The sequence below is a fragment of the Lycium barbarum genome, chromosome 3 (assembly GCF_019175385.1).
Source record: "Lycium barbarum isolate Lr01 chromosome 3, ASM1917538v2, whole genome shotgun sequence".
Lineage (NCBI taxonomy): Eukaryota > Viridiplantae > Streptophyta > Magnoliopsida > Solanales > Solanaceae > Lycium > Lycium barbarum.
Genome location: NC_083339.1, coordinates 27,376,564 through 27,399,906, shown reverse-complemented (window position 1 = coordinate 27,399,906; position 23,343 = coordinate 27,376,564). Strand labels below are relative to the sequence as shown.

The 23,343-nt window shown below is 35.3% G+C and overlaps 1 protein-coding gene and 1 long non-coding RNA gene across 2 annotated transcripts in view; both read right to left on the bottom strand.

The window, feature by feature from the left end:
* Nucleotides 1–9,172: 9,172 nt before the first annotated feature.
* LOC132630862 (uncharacterized) lies at nt 9,173–13,231 on the bottom strand. The gene is made up of 3 exons (XR_009578716.1): nt 13,074–13,231; nt 11,935–12,146; nt 9,173–9,457 (listed from the first exon to the last, which is right to left on the bottom strand). It is a non-coding gene; the product is annotated as an uncharacterized LOC132630862 (long non-coding RNA).
* A 1,542-nt stretch (nt 13,232–14,773) lies between these two features.
* The window catches only part of LOC132630585 (probable L-gulonolactone oxidase 6), a 45,619-nt gene continuing 37,049 nt past the window's right edge, over nt 14,774–23,343 (bottom strand). Inside the window, exon 5 of the mRNA XM_060346155.1 lies at nt 14,774–15,812. Within this exon, the coding sequence (XP_060202138.1) occupies nt 15,073–15,812 (740 nt within the window). The 3' untranslated portion in view covers nt 14,774–15,072. The remainder of the gene's footprint in view (nt 15,813–23,343) is intronic.

Sequence of the window (23,343 nt, the reverse complement as noted above, 5' to 3'; positions counted from 1 at the left end):
TATGGCGGGGTCCTGTCCCGTCTTCATGACTTCAGTATTTCAGTTAGAGGCTCGTAGATACTCATATGTGGGTAGTTGATGTTAAGTGACCCTCAATGTATATTTTGTATGTTATTCTTTTGTTGCCGTGAGGGATTATGTATATATATATATATATATATATATATATATATATATATGTAATTGTACGTGTTTTGAAGAATAGTTTATGATCAGGTAATGATAAGTATCACCATGGGGACTATATGTGTACCGATTAGGCAGGTTAATTGTATGACGAACGATGCTCGGTGGTTAGCTCTGGGTACCCGTCATGGCCCTCTAGTCAGGTCGTGACATCTTGGCCATCAATCATAAGTTTGGTCCTAATATGTTCAATTGAAACTTTATGTTGATGGACTTCTTTCACCGAAAATTATTTCAACTCCATATGCTTAGCACCATTCGAATACTTGTCATTTGTAGAGAAAAAGTTTGGTGTAGCATTATTGCAATAAACCTTCACAATACCGTCGACTAGTCTAAGTCCAGAAATAATGTTCCGCAGCCAATGAGCTTAAACTAGGGCCTCAAAGCATGCCACAAACTCAGTTTTCATAGTGGATGCAACTGTAACATATTGCTTCCCACTCTTGCATGATATTGCTCCTCCAGCTAACTGGAACGAATAATGATTTTCTTGTATCCACACAACAAGCATAATCTGAATATCCAACCACATCAAGATGATCAGATCTTTTATAAGTGAGCATCTGCTTTTTCGTTCCTAGCAAGTATCGCAATACTTTCTTCGCAACTTTCCAGTGGTTCATTCCTGGATTACTTTGATATGGCATAGCATCCCAACAGTAAAACTGATGCTTGGACTCATACATGTCTAGGCATACATTAGGCTCCCAACTATTGATGCATAAGGAATAGTTTTTTATTTGTTTTCGTTCCAATTCATTCTTTGGACATTGTTTGAGACTAAATTTATCTCCTTTCTGGATGGAACAGGACTTGATGAGCATCTTTCTATTCTAAATCTCTCTAGCACTTTATTAATACAGGCTTTTTGAGACAACTCCAACAATCCTTATGATCTATCCCGAAATATATCTATCCCAATCACATATGATGTTTCTCTAATATCTTTCATTTCAAAGTTGTTAGAGATAAATTTCTAGGTTTCATGCAACAGATCAAGATCATAGCAAGTACGTTTCCATCAACATACAGAACTAACATAATAAAATTACTATCACTAAACTTCAGACAGTGTGTTCCTTGAATACAAAAGTGAAAATAGTTTCGTTAAACTAAGATACCATTATCGGGAAGCTTGATTAAGTATGTATATATTGACTTAAGTTTACACACCATGTCTTCCTTTCCTTTAATGGAAAACCCCTCAGGTTGATCCATATAAACTTCTTCTTCCAAATTCCCATTCAGAAAGACATTTTTCACATCCATTTGATGTAACTCTAAGTCATAAAGAGCTACTAAAGCCATAATAATTCTAAGTGAATCTTTTCTAGAGACTGGTGAAAATGTCTCCTTATAGTGAATGTTATGTTTATGAGTGAAACCTTGGCAATAGGTCTAGCTTTGTGATGTTGATGTTGCCATTTGAGCCGCGTTTGGTCTTAAAGACCCAGTTACACCCGACTCTTTTGCAACCTTCTGGTAATTCAATAAAGTCCCAAACTTCATTCTGTTCTTATAGATTTCAACTCATCTTTTGTAGAATCGATCCATTTATCATAATTATTACTTTCAACAACTTGTAATGAAGCTGGATCATTATTAATTCCCAAGTCAATATTTGACTCGTGTAGATATACCATATAATCATCAGAAATAGTCGGTCTCCTTTGTCTTTGTCATTTTCTTAATGCTACTTCTTATGGTTCATCTACTGTAAGTCCATTAATTATGACTTCTATAATAGCAAGATCATTTATTTGTTGTTCTTGTTGATTGTTAGGTTGTACAACAACTTTAGGAAAAACAATATTAGAAGAAGTGCAGGGTAGAGGAATTTGCACCCTAACTTCTTTAAATTTCACATTACGTGGTTCTGCACTCCCACTAACTTCACCATTCTCAATGAACCTGACATTTTCAATTTCAACTATTCTCATACTATGATTAAGACAGTAAAATCTACACCCATTTGATTTTTATGGATAAACAATGAAGAAACCGTTGATTGTTCTTGAATTAATTTTTTTTCTTGTGGGTTATAAACTCTAACTTATGTTGGGCAACCCAAAACATGCAGATGCCTCAAACTAGGTTTCCTATCTGTTCATAGTTCAAAAGGTGTCTTTGGAACTGCTTTACTAGGAACCCTATTTAGTAAATGAATGGCAGTCCTTAAAGCGTACATCCACAACGAAACGGGTTATTAAATGCTTTTTGAGAATTGAACAATATTAAAAAGAACTATTTTTTTAATATTAAGCATATGGTTGAAAACAAGTGTCGCTTTAATCATGATTTTCTAAAGTGACAATTATTTTGGAACAATTGTTTTGAGCTATAACGATAGCTGAAATGGATGGAGAGAGTACTTATATTTGTTGGGAGGCAGTGGAATATATATGTTGACCTTTGTAATTTTTGAAAAGTTGAATAAAGAAAGTGTTACATTAAAAAGCGATTAAATCTCAAGTAACTATCAGTTATGTAATTACCACTTTGGCCCGATTTTAAAAAGAATGTACCGAAGTGTCTTACTTTAAATTTTAGATTTTCCAAAAACGTGCTATTTTTCCATGAAGAAAATTAATTGCTATTAACAATTCATTTCGTTTTCAATGTTCTATTATAAAAGCGAACTCTATTTACACTTTAGGATGAGGGGTAAATAAAGCATAGTTTTATAGTGAACTCTATAAAAATGAGGCTGATTTTTTCATTCACTTCGAGCATGACGCATGACATTTTTAAGCTGAAAATGAAGTTTTAACAGGTGAGGGATAAATATAGCTAATTTTAACGGGTGAGAGATAAATATAGCTCTTAAGAATGACTATAGAGGGTATATTTGTTAAAAATGTGTAAATGAAGGCAAATATAGTTTATTTTCAATAATTGAGGGACAAATATGACCCTTTAACGAATGTATTATGGACCGACTCCTTGGGCTTGGAAGGGCTTGGAAGGTCGCGGGCTCTATTCTCAGACCTGCATTTTGCTATTTGTTTCTTCACAAATAAGTAGTTTAAAATGACGCTAAGCCCCAAAAATTGATGAGCTAACGTATGAGCAAATACAATTAGTGGAAAAGTTTCAGGGAAAATCCCAACAAAGATTGAAATTCTATCCCTATGATTTAAAAAGTCTCAAAAGTAAAATATTATTTTTGTTGTCTCTCTTTTAAACTTCGAACCTAGCAGCACTCCACACTCCCTCTTCCAACTCAGAGTCCAGAACAAAAATGCCCCCAAAAAAATCACTTTGAACCAAAATATCCCAACAAAAAAAAAATGTTACAAAACTATCTTTAGCGCAGTAAATAAAGCAATTCACGGAGACGGAGCCGTTAACTGCTTTAGCGCAATATTTTACTGCGTTATAGAAGCAATTAATTTTTTTTTTCTATAACGCAGTAAAATACTGCGTTATAGAAACAGTACCAAAAAAAATAAATTGGGCAGCTTTATTTTTTGCAACACTTAGTGTTTTTTTTCATACTTTGACCAATGATTAGTCATGTGTCAAAACTCCGAAACGTCAATATTTTATATAGAACCTGATATTTTTTCTGCGTACAATAATGTAGGCTCAATACATCAAGAATATGTAAATGTTCGGATCATCATTTTAGGGGTTGAAAAGGTGCCCGAAGTAAGTTTTATTTGTAAATTTTAGGTTTAAGTGTTCTATATACATAGACGTACATTTTTGTTTGAAGACTTGTTGTCAGTAGCTTAAGGTTTTTTATTTTTAGGGTTTAGATTTAAGTGTGTTATTTTTTAAAGCGTAACTTTATTTCGAATATACGCGGTTTTTTGCGCTCGGACGTCCGATTTACGCGATTTTTTTTTTTTTTGCAACATATTCGAAAGAAAGTTACGCATTAAAAAATAACACACTTAAGGAACTTAGTGTTTTTTTCCATAAAAAGATCGCAACATCTTATTTTAATAAATCTTTTCTTTGCAGTGCTTAGTGTTTTTTTTTCATACTTTGACCAACGATTAGTCGTGTGTCAACACTCCGAAACGTCAATATTTTATATAGAACCTGATATTTTTTTCTGTGTACTATAATGTAGGCTCAATACATCAAGGATACGTAAACGTTCGGATCGCCGTTTTACTGCGCTATACAAAAAAAAAAAAAAACTTTAGCGCAGTAAAATACTGCCCTAAAGCAATTAAAAACCTTTTGGCAACGACTTTATTTTCAATAAATCTAAACCTTAAAAATAAAAAACCTTAAGCTACTGATAACAAGTCTTCAAACAAAAATGTACATCTATGTATATAGAACACTTAAACCTAAAGTTTACAAATAAAACTTACTTCGGGCACCTTTTCAACCCCTAAAATGACGATCCGAACGTTTACATATCCTTGATGTATTGAGCCTACATTATTGTACGCAGAAAAAAACATCAGGTTCTATATAAAATATTGACGTTTCGGAGTCTTGACACACGACTAATCATTGGTTAAAGTATGGAAAAAAACACTAAGTGTTGCAAAAAATAAAGTTGGCCAATTTTTTATTTTTTTTGGTACTGTTTCTATAACGCAGTATTTTACTGCGTTATAGAAAAAAAAATTAACTGCTTCTATAACGCAGTAAAATACTGCGCTAAAGCAGTTAACGACTCCGTCTCCGTGAACTGCTTTAGCGCAGTAAATTACTGCGCTAAAGGTAGTTTTGTAACATTTTTCTTTTGTTGGGGTATTTTGGTTCAAAGTGGTTTTTTTGGGGGCATTTTGGTTCCGGACTCTCCAACTCATGACACATGCCATCCTTCACTGATAATTTTCTAACGAGCTTAAGATAAATTCTTTTTCAGTTAATATAGTTCAGGTGTATTATTTTAATTTAATTGGGTGCTTAACATTATTGTTTATAGTCCGTGATTAGAAATTCGTAATGCACAAACTTGTTTTATTACTTTGCTTTGAATGAAAAATGAAGAAAGATTGAAATTTAATTTGTACTTTTGTTAAAATTCAAAATGAAAGATATTCTCCTTAAGTTTTCGTGTGCACATACATATATATACTTAGATATCGAAGCCCGTGTCAGCACGGGCCCAACATATGTTAATATTTTTTTTCTATGCAATTATAAGAATCTTTCAACGTATTTTATGATTTTCGGAGCAGAGATTCAACAGTTTGTATTATATAGCGTATCTATTTGTTTCAAGTAATGTAACCTTATTCTTATATTTTGAAACAAATATGTTAATAATCAATTTTTAAACTACTAATCAAACCTTAACTAAAATTTCAAAACTAATTGAACTTTAATTACTTTTTTTTAAATCCGAAAACATCATTTGAACGATCATACTCCTAGATTAAAACGTGAAAATCTTTAAACTTCGCATATATGCATAACTTGAAATACAAGGACTACATAAAATATTCGTGGAAACAATATTAACACGGTTCATACTCCAAAAAATTATTTATAAAATTTCAATTATGCAGTTCAAACTCTAGGTATTTATTATAAATCAATGTCTCATATATAGGGTAATTATATGAGTCTATGGTGTCATATAACAGGGAAATGTGATATAAAATACTCCTTCTATCCTTTATTTTTACTTGAACTATCATAATTATGTATTTATTAATAAATTATTTTAGCTATTTTGATGCTTCATAATTAGAAACTTAATACATTAGATATTTATCTTTATTTCTTTTTAGAACATTATACATTGCAATCAAATTGTTAACATATTACGTTATGCGACGTTACTTAGTTAAAAAAGTAATTTTGATAAAAGCTGATATGTAGGATATTTACTAAAAAGCTATGGAGAGATGGACAAGTAAAACCTACAAAGAGAGACTTTCACATCAAAATTTTAGAGGGGCCCACGATTTTTGATGAGTCATTTGAAAAGGCTTCAAATGCAGCGTGTAGCATAGAAATTCTAGTGTGGACCTATCTTTCAGCAAAGTAACTTATGCACTTTATTGTCCAAGAAGGAAAAGTACACACATATAACACCTAAGTACAATGTCTTTTAACCACAAAAATTCTGAAATGTCAAAATTGCCCCTCATCAACAAGCAGACATGACGACCCTTAGCAGCTTCAGGGCTCTTCTATATATTAGGAATATTATATATATATATATATATATATATATGGTCTTGCAAATATACTACCTGAAGGTAGTATGTTAGCATTCTTTCCACTTTTTAGTGTACTTAAATGTCCTTACCTTTTTAGCCACCAAATTAATAGTAGAGACCGTTTTGTCATTTTACCAAATATCCCCAATTCAATTTCATTTCATTGGTTTCACCCACAACTCCATTCTCATTCTATCATTTGATTTTTAGCTACATGTATGTTTCACATAATGTCTAAATTTTATTTTTCAACTGGGTTATTTTTCGAACTGCACAAAATGGAGAACTTAGTGCAGTTTTTGTGGAGTTTTGCAGAATCTTTATTTAGGATGTGTTCAGTATGAAGGAAAATATTTTCCTGGAAAATGTATTCTTCGAAAATAAGTGAATTTCTACTTATTTTCATATGTTCGTTTAGGTAGCGGAAAATAAGTGAATTTCTTACTTTTTTTCTCATGTTCGTTTGATTGGTAGAAAATATTTTCAGAAAAATACCCACCCAAGCCCCACAACTCCACCCCCACCCCCACACCATTTTTTTTTTTTGAAGTATTTAATTTTTTTCTAGATTTTCTAAACCACCACATCCCCCTCCCCCCTCCCCCCGGTGTGGACCCATACCACACCAAACCCCACAACCACCCACCCCCACCCTCAATTTTTTTTGGAGGGGGTGGTGGGGTGTCGGGAAAGGGGGGTGGGGTGGGGCCAAAAAACCAAAAAAATTAAAACTTTTTTTTCAAAACAAAATTTGTGGGGGGAGGGGGGGATTGGGGGTGAGGCAGGGGTGGGTGGGGTGGTGCAAAAAAATAAAAAAAAATAAAACTTTTTTATTCAAAAAAAAATTAATTTTGGGAGGTGGGGGTGGGGCAGGGGTATTTTGTGGGGGGGGGGGGGGCTAGGGTATTTTGGGGGGTGGGGGTGGGGTGGGGTGGAATGCACTTATAGACTTGTTTTCCCTACTTTTATTAGGGAAGTCATTTTCCCTATTTTTGAGGAACTTGTTTTCCTAAAGAAAATATTTTTCAAAATTTTTGACCAAACGAACATGGGAAAATTGGAAAATGTTTTCCTCCATACCGAACACACCCTTAGTCTCATGCAGAGAAAGAGAAGTAAGAAGAGGTTGCACAGGTGGCGGAAAATCGGAAATGGAGTCCGAAACATTTTTAACCCACAAAATAATAATTTTGGAACCAAACTAACCCATTAAAAAAAAAACCAAACTAGGCTTCACGCACAAAATCTGTGCGTGAAAGGACCAAACTTTAACTTTTTGAGTTTGGTCCTTTCACTCACAGATTTTGTGCGTGAAATAGGGTGCCTTTTTTTCTTTTCTTTTTTTAAGCTATCAAAATCACGTTTTTCCCATACTTTGGGCAAATATTAGTCATGTTTTAAAACCCCAAAATATCAATAGGTTATATAGAACTTAATATATTTTTTTGCGTACAATAACGTCGGCTCATTACATCAAGTATACCTAAACGTTTGGATCGTCGTTTTAGGGGTTGTAAAGCGCCCCGAAGTAAAATTTGTTTACTTGAAAACTTGTCATCTTTGTTCTTTGAAAATCAAACTCAAAATTAAGCTTTTTCCGAACTTTAACCGAAGATTAGTCACATTTCAAAACACCGAAATATAAATATTTTTATATAGAACTTCATATTTTTTTTAGCGTAAAATAATGTCGGCTCATTATATCAAGCATACATATATGTTTGGATCGTCGTTTTAGGGGTTGTAAAGTACCTCGAAGTAAGTTTGGAAACTTGCTATCTTTAAGTTTTTTTCATACTTTGACCGAAGATTAGTCACATTTTAAATATAAATATTTTATATAGAACTTAATATTTGTTTTAGCGTACAATAATATCGGCTCAGTACATCAGGTATACATATGCCTCTTCACTCACGTAAATAAAAAATAAGGTCATGAGTATAGGTAGAAAACTAGTTGTAAATTGTTGAAACTTTAAATGGTCATAACTTTGCGCTAGGATGTCCGATTTATGCAAAAAAAAAAATCTGACCCAGGGTATTTTTTCGAGATCTATGCGGACAAACTGCCGCGGCTGAGCCGATTTTCCAAAAACCGCCCGTTATCCCATTCAATTTGAATTTTTCCCCAAATTTGTGCAAAAAATTCATTCTTCTCTAGTAAAAATCTAATGATAAAAAATCTATTTCGAGATGCTAATCCGTGGTAATGATGTTTTGAATGTCAATTTTGAGGTTCGAAATTCAATTTATGAAAATGAATTAGATAGCATTAGTGAATAATATAAAAAATAAAAAGTTTCTACTTTGTACACTACTAAAAAAAGTCCAATTTTCGACCAAAATTTTCAACCACAAGGCATGGTCGCTAACAGGTAGGGTGAAATTTTTTTCGACCTCACGTGGTCGAAAATTTTCGACCTCACGCGGTCGAAATAAGTTTTCTACCTAAATTACGAAAATAATTTTTTCGACCACGTGAGATCGAAAAATTTATTTTTTATTTAAATATTAATAAAAATTTCGACCGCACGCGGTCGAAAATATTATTTTTATACAAATATTCTGAAAAAAAAAAATTTCAGAATTTCAACCGCATGAGGTCGAAATTTAGCAATATTGTTGCCAGATTTCGACCTCATGAGGTCGAAATTCAAAATATTGCCCAGATTTTCGACCTCGTGCGGTCAAAATTTTAATTATGAGGTCGAAAATTATCAATATCTGGGTGAATTTTCGACCTCATGAGGTCGAAAATCTGGAAAAAAAATTCCAGCATTGACCTGCTTTTACAGCAGCCCACCTCCCAATCACACTCATCAACCAAATCAACAATGCAATTCATCAACACGTCCAATTCATCAAAGTACTTCTGCAATCATAAACTTCACATTCTAAAATCAAATTCAACCTCAAGTTCTTCTAAATATCCTTAAAACTACATTCAAACACTTGAACATCGTAAAGTTAAACAACCATAAACTACTTTCTACAACCATAGAGACATGATCCGATTCCTCCCCACTATCCTCATCAACAAGAGCATGAACTACGTTCTTCGCCTTCCTCGTGTGAGTAATCTTGAAGACTTCATCTTGAGGTACTTCCTGACCCCTCTCGAGCGTCTACAAATAAATCAAGATAAACAACTAATTTCATATCCAAACGAGCCACAAGTAAAAATGAAATATGGGAGATATTACTATGTTAAAAATGAAATATGAGAGCCACAAGTAGTCGTTTTATGTTGTATTACACTCGCTTTGAACATCTTGTATTAAACAGGTCTTGTATGTTTGTTAAGTGTAATGAAATTTCATCTCATAGGACTGTCTTGGACATCCATATTATATGGTCTTTTTTGTTGATCCTTACGTAACTAGCTGCTGCTTAACAGCCGGAAACCTTATGCTTTCAATTAACCACAACCATATATGTGAGAAAAAATTAGAGAAGAAGTCGAGCTGTTTGTACTTTGTCTGTAGCAAAGCTGCTCGTCAGAAAGAGTTTAGTAGTTGGGTCGTGAAGACAGATGTGTAAATTGAATATTCCACTAGTGTATGGTCTCTTTGTTTCCATCTTAATGATTGTACGAGGAACTCATCATTAAGTGAGAAAAAATTGGAGAAGAAGTCGAGCCGTTTGTACTTTGTCTGTAGCAAACAGATGGAGGTGGTAACATCTTACTGTTAAAGTAGCTCGAGCAGAGGTAATACATCTATTTAACATCATTTATCCCCTAAAGGGCAGTTTTACACTCCTCTCTATAGAGGTACATGTTCGGAAAACAATCAACTTTTAAGGTGCAACTCTTTTTGCTAGTCAATTCGGTTCAACCATCTTAGATGACAACAGTGGCACAATTTCAGTCCCTGTTCAGTTGAACTTGCTACAGCCCACAAGTATAATCACCTCCACCAATGATGGACCAAATGGTTCCCCATTCTATGGGATACCACATTACTTGTGCATGGAGCCAGGTTCTTTGTGAAATGATTGAGTAAGATCATCAGAGTAAATGTTTGGCTTTGAAGAATGTACATACTATTGTCTACTTATCAAAAACAAACAAGAAGGAACATACTAAAGAAGGTAGAGTTATTAACTCCCAGCCAACAAAATTAAGAATGAAGGCTTTTGTCTTCAATCAAAAATCATGTTTAATGAATGTAAATGTTAAGTCAACATGATCATAACTAAAATCTTAACATCATATCGACGATTGAGCAACATAACTGCAACTAATTCAAACTTCAAGTACTGACACTAACCTTGAAATGTGAAGAGTAATCCCAAATGTATAGTTACATACATCAGATGAAATGCAATTATGTGCTACAGCAGGTCGTAGGGCAATCATATGCCCATAAAAATTCCAGGTTAGGCTATGAAATGAAACCTAGGTTTGTAACCTTTTTACACGATTAGTGCAGTATGACTCTAACATAGCATAACAGCTACATGTAACCCATCCAAAAAATGTGTAGTAACATAAAAAATAAAATAGATTACTTGCTGAAATAGAGTGATAATTTGATAAATAATAAAGCGCATTGAGGCAAGTAAAGCTTTTCATTTATGTTAAGATAGTTCGATCATCAATTGGCTTATTAAAAGTGGGTGGATTTTGATAAATTAGGTGGCATATTCAAATGCCAAGCATCATCGAAGGCTCATTACTGGTAATGTCAAGGGCTGGCACAGGCACTGCCATGTTTAGCATGGGTACGTAACTTAATAATATGTGCATTCATAAATCATAAACCTTTAAGTAGTATAAACATATCATGCACTAATTAGCTTATAAGCTCTCGCTATGCATAAGAACTGAACCAAGTATAAATGAGTGCAGGGATGTTCATGGCATTGCAAGACAAAGTGATAGCATGTGGTGCAACTCTAACTGTGTTTGGAATGGCTTTGAGATTCATAGCTGGACCAGCAGCTATGGCTATTGCCTCCATTGCTATTGGTTTGCATGGGGATGTCTTGCGTGTCGCCATAATCCAGGTATGTTTTTTTTTTTTGTATTGACTAAGTTTTATACACTATTAATGTACATATATTCATGCAGTGCAACTTTGCTTTTACTTAGATGAAGTTATTTTGGTTAAAAACTAATTCTGTGTATATTCCTACCTTCAGTTCTTGTTGAGGAAAGAACTGAGAATCACTTTTTTAAATTGTAGGAATCAAGACCAGCAAAAAAGCTGGTCAACCAGCAGAAAAAACAGCGCCAAACAATTTTTAACCAGCAAGCTCAAAAAAAAAAAAAAAAAAAAAGACCAAAGCAGCAGAGAAAAACAGCCAAAAAAAATTGGTAAACCAACAAGAAAAAATACTAAACTAGCAGAAAAACAACACCAAACAAGCAGAAAACAGCAATGCAGCTGAAAGCAAACCAGTAACAAATCAGTAAACCAGCAAAGCAACAGAACAACCAGCAAAAAAGCTGGTAAACCAGCAGAAAAACAGCACTAAACTGTTTTTAACCAGCAACCCAAAAAAAAAAAAAGGCAAAGCAGCAGAGAACTAACGTAACCAAACCAATGGAAAGATAAAATTGAATAATAGACAATGAAAGCTAAATAGGCTTGCATACCAGCTTCATCCTAACGTCCTCATGGCTGGTGGCCCCACTAGTGTGTCGAAATCCACCCTTAGCTGAGGCCCTGTCCTTCTTCCCATTTTCGCTTTGCTTTAAAAACGTCGGATCAGTTGCCCAGAAGTGCAGCAGTTTCTTCCAGTTATCATCACGGATTGACCGATTCTCTTAGGGTATTCTCCTCCAGTAGCTCTTGATGCTCCCACAGCCTGTCATCAATTTACATAAATGAAATTTCAAATTTTTCGTGTTGTCTTGACTAAAAATTAGTAGTACAAAATGTACAAAAAAAGAAAATCTTTCTTCTTTCAGGCTACAATTTTCAAAGATTAAAAATAGGTATCACTAATGTCTGGAAAGACTAAAAATCATAAATGAAGATAGATATCACTAATGTCTAAAAGGAAAGATCTTTCTTCTTTCGAACTACTATTTCAAGGATTAACAATAACTATCACTAATGTCTAAAAGGAAATATGTTTCTTCCTTCAGACTACAATGTTCAAGGACTAACAATAGACATCACTAATGTCTAAACAGACTAAAAATTAGAAATTTAAGTTAGGAAAAAAAAAACAATATTTACGAAGATCAACCTGAATTGGACGCTAATTACAATTCAACACAAAATTACCAAATTACTACGGTTACGAGGATGATTGAAGCGACAACGAGCACCATAGCCACAAATACCAGTCCTCAAGTAATAAATACAATCAGCCTCGTTTGGCCTTTCAGGAACACAAGAACAGAAAAAGCTGCTAAACCCACATACAAAAACCAAAATCCTGGTTATGTAGGCATCAAACAGAAGCAATGAGGGACAAACCAAGAAACCCACATGGATATTCCGGAGAAAAGAGAAAGTAACTAAATAAAAACAAAAAAAAAAAACTTACAGAGGGGAACTTGTTACTAGAATAGCAAATAAATTTCAATTTACACTTAGTAAAATTTTAACAAATAGCTACAAATGCAAACTTTAACAATAAATATAAGTAATCTACTAATTAAATTACAATTACAAAGTAATGTAACCAATAATGATAGAAATGAGATATTTACCAAAAAAATTTTTTAAAAAAAATGATATGTTTGTGATTGAGATTGAAAAAAAATGGAAAAAAATGACTTACCTTTAGTGGCGGTGGACAGCAACGGCGGCGACGGAGGACAGGCAGTGGTGGGGATGGGGCGTCAGCGGCGGGAGGGGTAGGGGTGTGGTGGGGTGGAGTGTCGGCGACTGGGGGGTGGGAGTTTTATTAATATAATTAGGTTTTGGGAATAAGAATTGCACGATTGAAGTTTGGGGGGAGTATATTAAATTTTACAAGTTTATTATTTCGGCCGCGTGCGGTCGAAATAATTAAGTCAGATTTGAAAAATTTTTACAAGTTTATTATTTTGACCACATGCGGTCGAAATATGTTTTTTTTTTATTATTATTAATTGTTTTATTTATATAATTTAATTTTTAAAAATGTTTTTTCTCATTTATTATTTGTATAAAAATATATTTCGACCTCATGCGGTCGAAATTTTATTTCCCGTGTAAATATCGACAGCTTGAGGGCGAAATCCAAAAACAAAAAAAAAATCTAAAAATTTCGACCTCATGTGGTCGATTTTTTTTTCGTCCAAAAAGTGAGGTCGAAAAATTTTGATCGAAATTCACTGTTTTTTTAGTAGTGGTAACATTCACCAATTTGGCTTGGTGGTTTAGCCTCTCTTTTTTACTCACTTCTTTTTCATACCAACAACATGGGATCAAACCTTGGTGGGAGCATTGAATGAGATATATTATACATTGGTTGAACCTCTCGTATTGGATGGATTTTTTTTAATATAATATTTTTATTTATTTCAAAACACTTAAATCAAAACCCTATAAAATATGACACTTAGATCTAAAGATGAAAAGTTTTCAAGCAAACAAAACTTACTTCGGGACACTTTACGACCCCTAAAACGAAGATCCACACGTTTAGGTATACTTGATGTAATGAGCCGACGTTATTGTACGCAAAAAAATATATTAAGTTCTATATAACATATTGATATTTCGGGGTTTTGAAACATGGCTAATCTTTGCCCAAAGTATGAAAAAAATAACGTGATTTTGATAGGAAAAAAACGTGATTTTGATAGCTTAAAAAAAAAAAGGCACCCTGATTCTGTGCGTAAAAGGACCAAATTCAAAAAGTTACCTTTCACGTACAGATTCTGTGCGTGAAGCCTATTTTAATTTATTTTTTTTAATGGGTTAGTTTGGTTCCATTTTTTTTGGGGGGGTTAAAAAAGTTCTGGACCCCGGAAATGACATAGATATGTCGGTAAGGAAGGAAAGATTGGCAACAAGTCAGAGAATATCACAAGAATTAAAGTCCATGATTCAATATTGTACGAGTACAAAATTAAGTTTCTTTATATTGGGTAATTTTTAATTAGTAAAAACATTCAATCGGTTGACAACTCAAGAAATTAGAGTTCTTTTTGCAGTTGTCTTGGTTATTTCTTATTTCTGCAGATTCCTGAAAATAAATTTTGAACATAGGAGAATTGCAGAGAATGGAGTTGCTAGTGAAACCAAGGAAATGAAATTGAATTGGGGATATTTGGTAAAATGAAAAAACGGTCCCTGCTTTTAATTTGGTGGAAAAAAAAAAAGTAGAGACAATTTAAACTAAAAAATGGGTGTGTGTTTGGGGGGGTGGGGGGTGGGGGTGGGTGGCTACCAAATCCATATTTAACCTTTAGAATATCACTTGGAATGGATAGAGAGCCTATCAATAAGAAAATTGTACATTCAATAAAGAAGCTAATTAGATGTCAAAAGTTTGATCACGGGGTGGAGGAGGAGAACCAGCAAAGAAATTCAAAAGTACCACTTAGATGACCATGATATATACAATAAGAAAAGTGTACATTCAATAGAAGAAGGAAAAAACATAGTTCGCCTTTAGTAATTGAAAAAGTAACAAAAACTCGTCGAGAACAATTGTATTAATATATTTATGTGTATTATTTTAAGATGTCCTTATTACATTGATGTGCTTATTTATTTACTTCTTTAAATATCAACATTGCTTGCACAAAATCATGCGTACACCATTGCGTCTCTTATTATCTTTTACATTAGAAATCAAGATTTAGTTTAGTAGTAACGGACGACAAACGAGTACACACCCTCGCATCTTTGTAAATCTTGCCTGGTCGACAAAAGTAACCCTTCTTTGGGGCACAATGAATATCTTCAGAGCAAATGCATAGTCCTTCAAGAGCACACCCCTCTTTGACTATGGTCAAGCCATCTTTTAAGCCTAAAACTTGATCTGTCCACTCACTTGAAAATAACCCTAATTGGTCGTAGCTTTGTTTCACTTTCAAGAATTTGTCAGCATTTTTATATTTGTTGATTGCTCCAATAAATGACACGTTTCTATTCTTTCCCCAATGTGGCATTGCCCCATATTTGAAGAATGCAAGTTGCTCTATCTCTTCAATGAAATCTTCAAAGAGCCTAGGAGACATTGGGTCCTTGCTTCGGTAATATGTGATGTCGAAATCCAAAGCATCTTCTTGTTCACCCAAGTAAGCATTTGAAGTTGTAGGGTACCTCATGAGGATGTCATCGTATAAGTCTAGGACACACAGTGCCCTAGGCTCCAAAGCAACTAGCCTTTGGACATCTTCAATGAAGCCTTTGACTTTAGATAAGCTAATACTAAATGTTGTTTGGTGAAAGAAGAGACTTTTAACTCTAGAATCCCAAGGACATACTGTGATTCTTGCATCTTCAAGGCTGTCTAGGCATGTTCCTGATGCTTGGAATCGATTGTGGAATCCAACCACTGGGTAGCCAGTAAAAGCAATACCTGAGAGAATACGAGTTATTAAAGTCTTTAATATTGAGAAGGATAATGAAAACAACTCTTCCTTGCAAAATAAAATTAAGGAGATAAATGTTAGTATTAAATAAAGACTTGAACCAAAGACTTACTTATAAGGTAATCTAGTGAAAAAGATAAAATAAAAATCCCTTACATGTTAAGTGCTACCTGGATAGTGATATATAAACCCCCGTAATGTTTTCATATTTAATTCAAGCTAGTTATAAGCTTAAAGTGTGACTTAATGAGTGCAAAAGTACGAGCAGGCCTATACGAGTGTAACAAAGTCATTGGATATGTGAACATGCCTGAGGAACCAATTTGAAGAGGTACGGGCAAGGAAATAATTAAAATAAACCAAAAAAGTTGAAGTTGGAAACCCATAGGCTATGCCCTAGTGATGTGTCGCATGAAAGGTGAATAAAAACACTGAATTTCAATGGAACGGATCTGCAAGTAGCAGTGGGCTAAGGCCCAACGCATTGCCATCGCATAAAGCACCTGGTTCATGATATCTTAAAAAGTCCAATGATTTGTTCTGTCACATAAATTGACTTGAAATCAAAGATTGCACATGGTTAGTAATTTACACCTCGAAAACTAACGTAGGCACGAAGAGGTCATGGAAGGTTAAGGAATACTTTTAACAAGTGCTAAGCAAGTGTCTAAAGGTTTCGGGATCAAGAGAATCGAATAAATTAAGTTTGTTGAAATTTCGGAAAACTTGACAGAATTTTGGACATGACATTCTGGTCCAACTTGAGGGAGGTGTATCTCCTAGAATATGAGGAGTTGTGGAATGCATAATTTATGTAAATTAAAGTTCATTGAGTCTAGTTTCCGATGCAACAAACCGTTTGTCGATACGATATCAGAGTAGAAAGTTATGGGCGTTCAAGATAGGCTGCAAGATGGCTTCTCCGCGGGCCCACTTGGAAAGTCGGTGGAGCCGACTTTCAAAGGGTATAAATACCCCCACTATCCCCCTTTTATCATCATTTTACACTTCTTTTGAGATCTAGAAACATTCACATACTTCTCCTAAACACTTATAGCCCCTTAGATCAAGGATTCAACAAGATTACACCAAACTAGTTCATGAAAAATGATTGTTCTTGCTTCTACTTGATGTTGTGGTGAGTTTGGTCTTGAAGAAAGTTGGTGTGGCTAAAGTTATTTAAGTATAAGGTATGTATGTCACACCCCGATCTCATCAGGGCATGATGGGCGCCCGACACTTGACTTAGAGCCGAGCGAACCCGCTGGTTCTCGTTATATTCATAATCCCACTAGACTTTTAAATCACAAAATGAAATGCATAATGAAAGCTTTTCAAAAACATTCTTTTCGTCTTTCTCAAATCAAGTAAAATCTGTAATCATATGAAATTTGTAACATAATGCATAATGATACATCGGCTTGCAGAGCCGCTTGCAAGACTGACATGCTATATATGTGACTCTGTCTGCAAAGTCTCTAACATAAATCAATATACCATAACATAGATACTCTGACTCGGCAACACTCCAGAAGGAAATGGAGCTCGCCAATCCAGCTGGAACATCTTCTAGCAATATCCTCTACTCATCTGTATACACCTGTGTGGCATGAAACGCATCGTCCACAAGAAGGGACGTCAGTACGAATAATGTACTAAGTATGTAAGGCATGAATAACAACATAATATAGATATGAAAGGTAACAAGGAATAAGAGAGATAACCTGTACATCTGAATGCCTCATAAGGCGGATGTCATTCATGCTTAGCCTTTTAAAAAAAATATTTTTATACATATACATAGTACCATGCCCGGCCATTAAGGCTCGGTGTCATATATATATAGTATCATGCCCGGCCATTAAGGCTCGGTGTTATCATCATTAGCCCGCGTCCGGGGAAATATCATAACATGCCCACTACAGTGGTGTGTACATCTACGTGCCATGCCCGACCTGTAGCACCCCCTTTGGGAGGACACTATTACGAACAAAAGCCAATTTTACACTTACACCGTTTAGAAGGAACTTATGCCAAAAGATATTCACAAATATATTTAATAGCGGAAAAAGGCCCATGCGAAAAAATTTGGAAGTACGGCATTTTTTTTATTTTTTTTTGTGCGCTCCAAAAATTTTCTTAGATGAAATAAAATAACAGAGTATCATTTTAAAATGGTAATTCCCTTTTCAAATAGTCAACACATTTAAGAAACTTTGTTTTGAAATTTTATTTCCAAATCAACACCATTACGGGTCCATAAGATGCACAAAACTCAAACTAGTGATTTTCACAAAACTATTATCATCCTTTGTACATAATTACAAGACAAAATACAAATTCAGTATATGGCATGACTTGGGTTAAAAACACACCCTAAAATAGCAAAACCAGTCATCAAGTTTAAGTTACAAGCACATGGTCTTGTTTTCCACAAGCCTTCAAAATTTCATACGTAAGTGCCACATATGTATCATGTACAAGTCCCCAAAAATTTACAAAAACTAGATGCATATGCAGATGTGATCTTCACAAGGGCTCCCATAAAGTCTACTCCAAATGGCCATCTTCATACCTCATCTCGTGCATTACCTACGATAGAAAACAACTATCGCTAAGCATGAAGCTTAGTGGTGTATAAACTTTGGGCTTGGAGCCATTAATTCTCCAATTGCCTTGTTCGCCGTAGGTGGCTCAATAAGGTAGCAATAAGCCCAAGTGAACAAGTATATCAAAGTATCGAATACAAACCTTGAAGAGTTTCAAAATATCAATACTAATATTCTAAGGCTCAAGTATTAAGAAAGCTTATAATTCAATTCAAGAGAATTTGTCAAATAACCACTTTCGCCCAATATGTACGTCATGCCATCACACTACGCACAATCAATATCAAGACGGGCCGAAGCCCCGAAATCAAGAAGGACCGAAGCCCATATCAAGAAGGGTCGTCACCCAATATCAAGAGAATTAAGAACCATGTTGAAAGTGGCTTTCCACTCGTACTCGAAAATGGACGAAAATCCATCGTCAAGACGAAATGTAAATCCAAAGTCAAGATGGGCAAGATCCGAATCGAGGGGCATGCCAATATCGATGACTAGTCACCATAACAAGAAGGACAAAGTCCCAACAAGAATGCAAAATGATCAAGCAATTCGTACAAGTGGGCGATTTAGCAAAAGTCTTGCAATACTTGAGACAATAACCATATAATAATATAAGATGAAGAGTAAAGAAATAACTCATCAAGATACTTCAAAATTCCAGAAAAATAAAGATATTTTAAGTTCAAGTTTATACACAAACCTTGGCGTTTTACCACACAACAAGTTCTACCACAACTCGAGGAGTTCAAATCATCTACGCCATAGACCAATCAAAGTCCACTTCGTCAAATAATTCCTCTTAGCTTGTACAAGAGCATATATACCTTAAATACACAAATAAATATCTACTTAAGTTCAAAAGTCCCAGCACATCACAACTAAACACGAAATCAACGAAAATCAGCCCAAACTATCAAAACAGAAATTCTGGACAGCGCTACCGTCTTGTATTGTTGCTCAGTTTCGAAGGGGTAAATGGAAAAACTGGACTTTGTGTCCTCAATGAAAGTTGTAGATATATTTCTTAGGGTCTCATAGAAATTCGAATCACCCCTACAGCAATTTTGTACAAAAAGATATGCTCAAAGTACTAACAGCAGTCCATGTAGAATGTTCAAAACAGAAATCTGGACAGCACCTCCCCCTGCACTTCATCACCCCTTTTCGGGTAGCTAAAGGAAAAACTGGGTTTTACTGCCTTGATGAAAGTTTTAGGTCTATGAAATAGCTTTCCAGAACATCTTGAAGCACTCAAAACGGAGCTGTATACAAGGAGTTATGCTAAAAATTCTAACAGCAGTCCCAATCCAAAAACGGGTTTGCAAAACAAAAATCTGGGCAGCAACTCCCTTGATATTCCAGCCCACAAAACAATTCAAAACAACCACCAACCAGTCCCAAAATATTATCATAAAACAGCCACACAAAAATCATATCAAACAGCCCCAAAATATTATCACAAAACAGCCATAAAAATCATACAAAACAGCCCAGTATACGCTTTGTATACGATATTTTCATACACTTTATTCTCCCAATTTCGAAAACAGCAACTTATCAACAACATCAACAATCATTGTACATCATAACTCAACCAATTCCACCCATTTAAATCCAACAAAACAGCCCCCAATCCATAAATTGCAATAAGGCAACAAACGAGTTTATAATGTCATTTTCTCCGTTCTAATCCGTTAAAACTCCAAATAAACACTTTAATAACATAAAATAAATCTTATACATACCTTAGCAGTAGCTCAACCACGAAAATATCCTTCCCCAAGGTCAATATGTAGCTTAAAATGACGATGACAACTCGTACTACACTTTTCTCTTCACGAGCTTTGGGATTCGGAGCTCCGATTTTGATCAAATCTTGGTTTTTTTTCTCTCTACTCTCTTCTCTCTCTTTCTCTAGGAGGTTCTGGAAAATCGTGGTCTGTAAATTAAGAAGGGAGCTGAAAATATCCCTTAATGGGCTAAGGGGTTGGGCCTGACCCGACTTGGAATCGGGTTGGGCCGAATTTTGCTGTCCAGCTTGACCTTTCTGCATTAAAACGTCCATAACTCTTTATCCAGATGTCACCTATAAGCCCATAATATATGGTTGGAAAGGTATTTAAATTATCTACAACTTTCATTTTATGCGTTTTCCCAAATTCTCAAATTCGGATGGGGTTACGACCTCCCGAAGTCAGGTCACCCGAAACATAACTAAAAAAAATATTTTTTTTTTCTTCTAAAAATTTGAGGTGTTACTTTCAAAAAAGAAAATTTTGGGGTGTTACAACTCTCCCCCCCTTAAGAAATTTCGTCCCGAAATTTACTTTATACTTACCTCAAAACAGCTGTGGGTATTGAATTCGCATATCCTCTTCTCGCTCCCAGGTAGCCTCTTTGCCAGAATGATTTCTCCAAAGGACTTTTACTAATGGAATTTTCTTGTTTCTAAGATCTTTTGTCTCACGGGCCAAGATTTGGATAGGTTCCTCTTCGTATGTCAAGTCAGGGCTGACCTCAATGGATTCAACGGGAAGAACATGAGATGGATCTGAGCGATATCTTCTAAGCATAGAAACATGGAAGACATTGTGGATCTTAGCCAATTCCGGTGGAAGAGCTAATTTATATGCAACTGGACCAATCCTCTCAAGTACTTCATATGGTCCAATAAACCGAGGACTAAGTTTTCCTTTTTGGCCAAATCTCATAATCTTCTTCCATGGAGAAACCTTTAAAAATACTTTATCTCCCACTTGATACTCAATTTCACGCCTTTTAAGATCAGCATACGACTTTTGTCTATCCGAAGCAATTTTTATACGATCCTTGATGACTTTTACTTTATCCTCAGTTTGTTGCACAATCTCAGGGCCAACCAATTTTCTTTCACCGACCTCACTCCAACAAAGGGGAGTTCTACACTTTCTCCCATATAAGGCTTCGTAGGGAGGCATGCCAATACTTGCTTGGTAGCTGTTGTTGTAAGCGAACTCTATCAAAGCTAGGTGTTTGTCCCAACTACCCTCAAATTCCATAATGCAAGCTCGAAGCATATCTTCCAAAATTTGAATCACCCTCTCGGACTGGCCGTCTGTTTGAGGATGGAAAAAAGTACTAAAGTTCAACCTAGTGCCCAAAGCTTCTTGCAAGCTAGTCCAGAATCTAGATGTAAACCTTGGATCTCGATCAGATACAATAGATACAGGGACACCATGTAGCCTCACAATCTCATTAACGTACAATTCTGCTAAACGTTCAAGTGGGTAGTCCATTCTGATAGCCAAGAAATGAGAACTTTTGGTTAGCCTATCAACTATAACCCAAATTGCATCATGATTTCCTTGAGTGCGTGGAAGCCCAGAAACAAAGTCCATAGTTATTCTTTCCCATTTCCACTCAGGTATCGACAAGGGTTGTAACAAACCAGTTGGGACTTGATGCTCGGCCTTTACCTATTGACAAATTAAGCATCTAGAAATAAATTCCGCAATGTCCTTCTTCATACCATTCCACCAGTAGTGTTCTTTGATGGTTTGGTACATTTTAGTACCTCCAGGATGCATTGCATATGGTGAAGTATGTGCTTCATTCAAAATTTCTTTTCTCAAGTTGTCATCTTTAGGGACACATAACCTATTTTGATAAAGTAGAACACAATCATCCCTTAATTTAAAATTAAGCTTTCCTCCAGTTTGAACTTCTTTGATCAATTTCGCAAGCTTATCATCTAACTTCGGTGCTTCTTTCACTCGTTCAAGTAGAACTGGCTTGACTTGCAAATTAGCAGCAATAGAGCCATCAGAATTAAATGCAAGACAAGCATTCATGGCTCTTAATTTCCGAAACAAAGGCAAATGACTTAGAGATAGACTAGCAAAGGCTTTGCGACTTAGAGCATCTGCCACCACATTGGCTTTACCCGGATGGTAATCAATCGTGCAGTCATAATCTTTAATGAGTTCAAGCCATCTACGTTGTCTCAAATTCAACTCTTTTTGTGTACCCAAGTACTTCAAACTCTTGTGATCAGTAAATATGTGACACTTTTCGCCATATAAGTAATGCCTCCAAATTTTCAAAGCAAACACTATGGCAGCGAGCTCAAGGTCATGAGTAGGATAGTTCAATTCATGTGGTTTCAATTTTCGGGAGGCATACGCAACCACTTTCCCTTCTTGCATCAGGACACAACCCAAACCATGATGAGAAGCATCACTATATATCACATATTCTTTTCCTTCCGTTGGTAGAGTAAGTATAGGAGCTTGTGTCAATAAAGATTTGAGCTTTTCAAAACTCTCCTGGCATTTGTCATCCCATACAAACTTGACATCCTTTCTTAAGAGTTTAGTCAAAGGAGAGGCTATAATGGAGAAGCCTTTGACAAACCTTCTATAGTATCCCGCTAAGCCCAAGAAACTCCTTACTTCAGTTGGACTTTTAGGTGGTTTCCATTCGACAATAGCTTGAATCTTACTAGGATCCACCTTCACACCTTCCGCCGACACAATATGTCCCAGAAAAGCCACCTCACTAAGCCAAAATTCACATTTGGAAAGCTTAGCATAAAGCTTTTTCTCTTGCAAAATTTGCAAAACAATTCGAAGGTGCTTTCTGTGGTCTTCACTATTCTTGGAATATATCAAGATATCATCTATAAAGACCACCACAAATTGATCAAGATAAGGCTTAAACACGCGATTCATCAGGTCCATAAATGCCGCAGGAGCATTCGTCAACCCGAATGGCATCACCAAAAATTCATAATGGCCATATCGAGTCCTAAAGGCAGTTTTAGGGACGTCTTGTTCCCTTACCCGCAGTTGATAATACCCAGACCTCAAGTCAATTTTTGAGAACAAACTAGCACCTTTTAACTGGTCAAATAAATCATCAATCCTAGGCA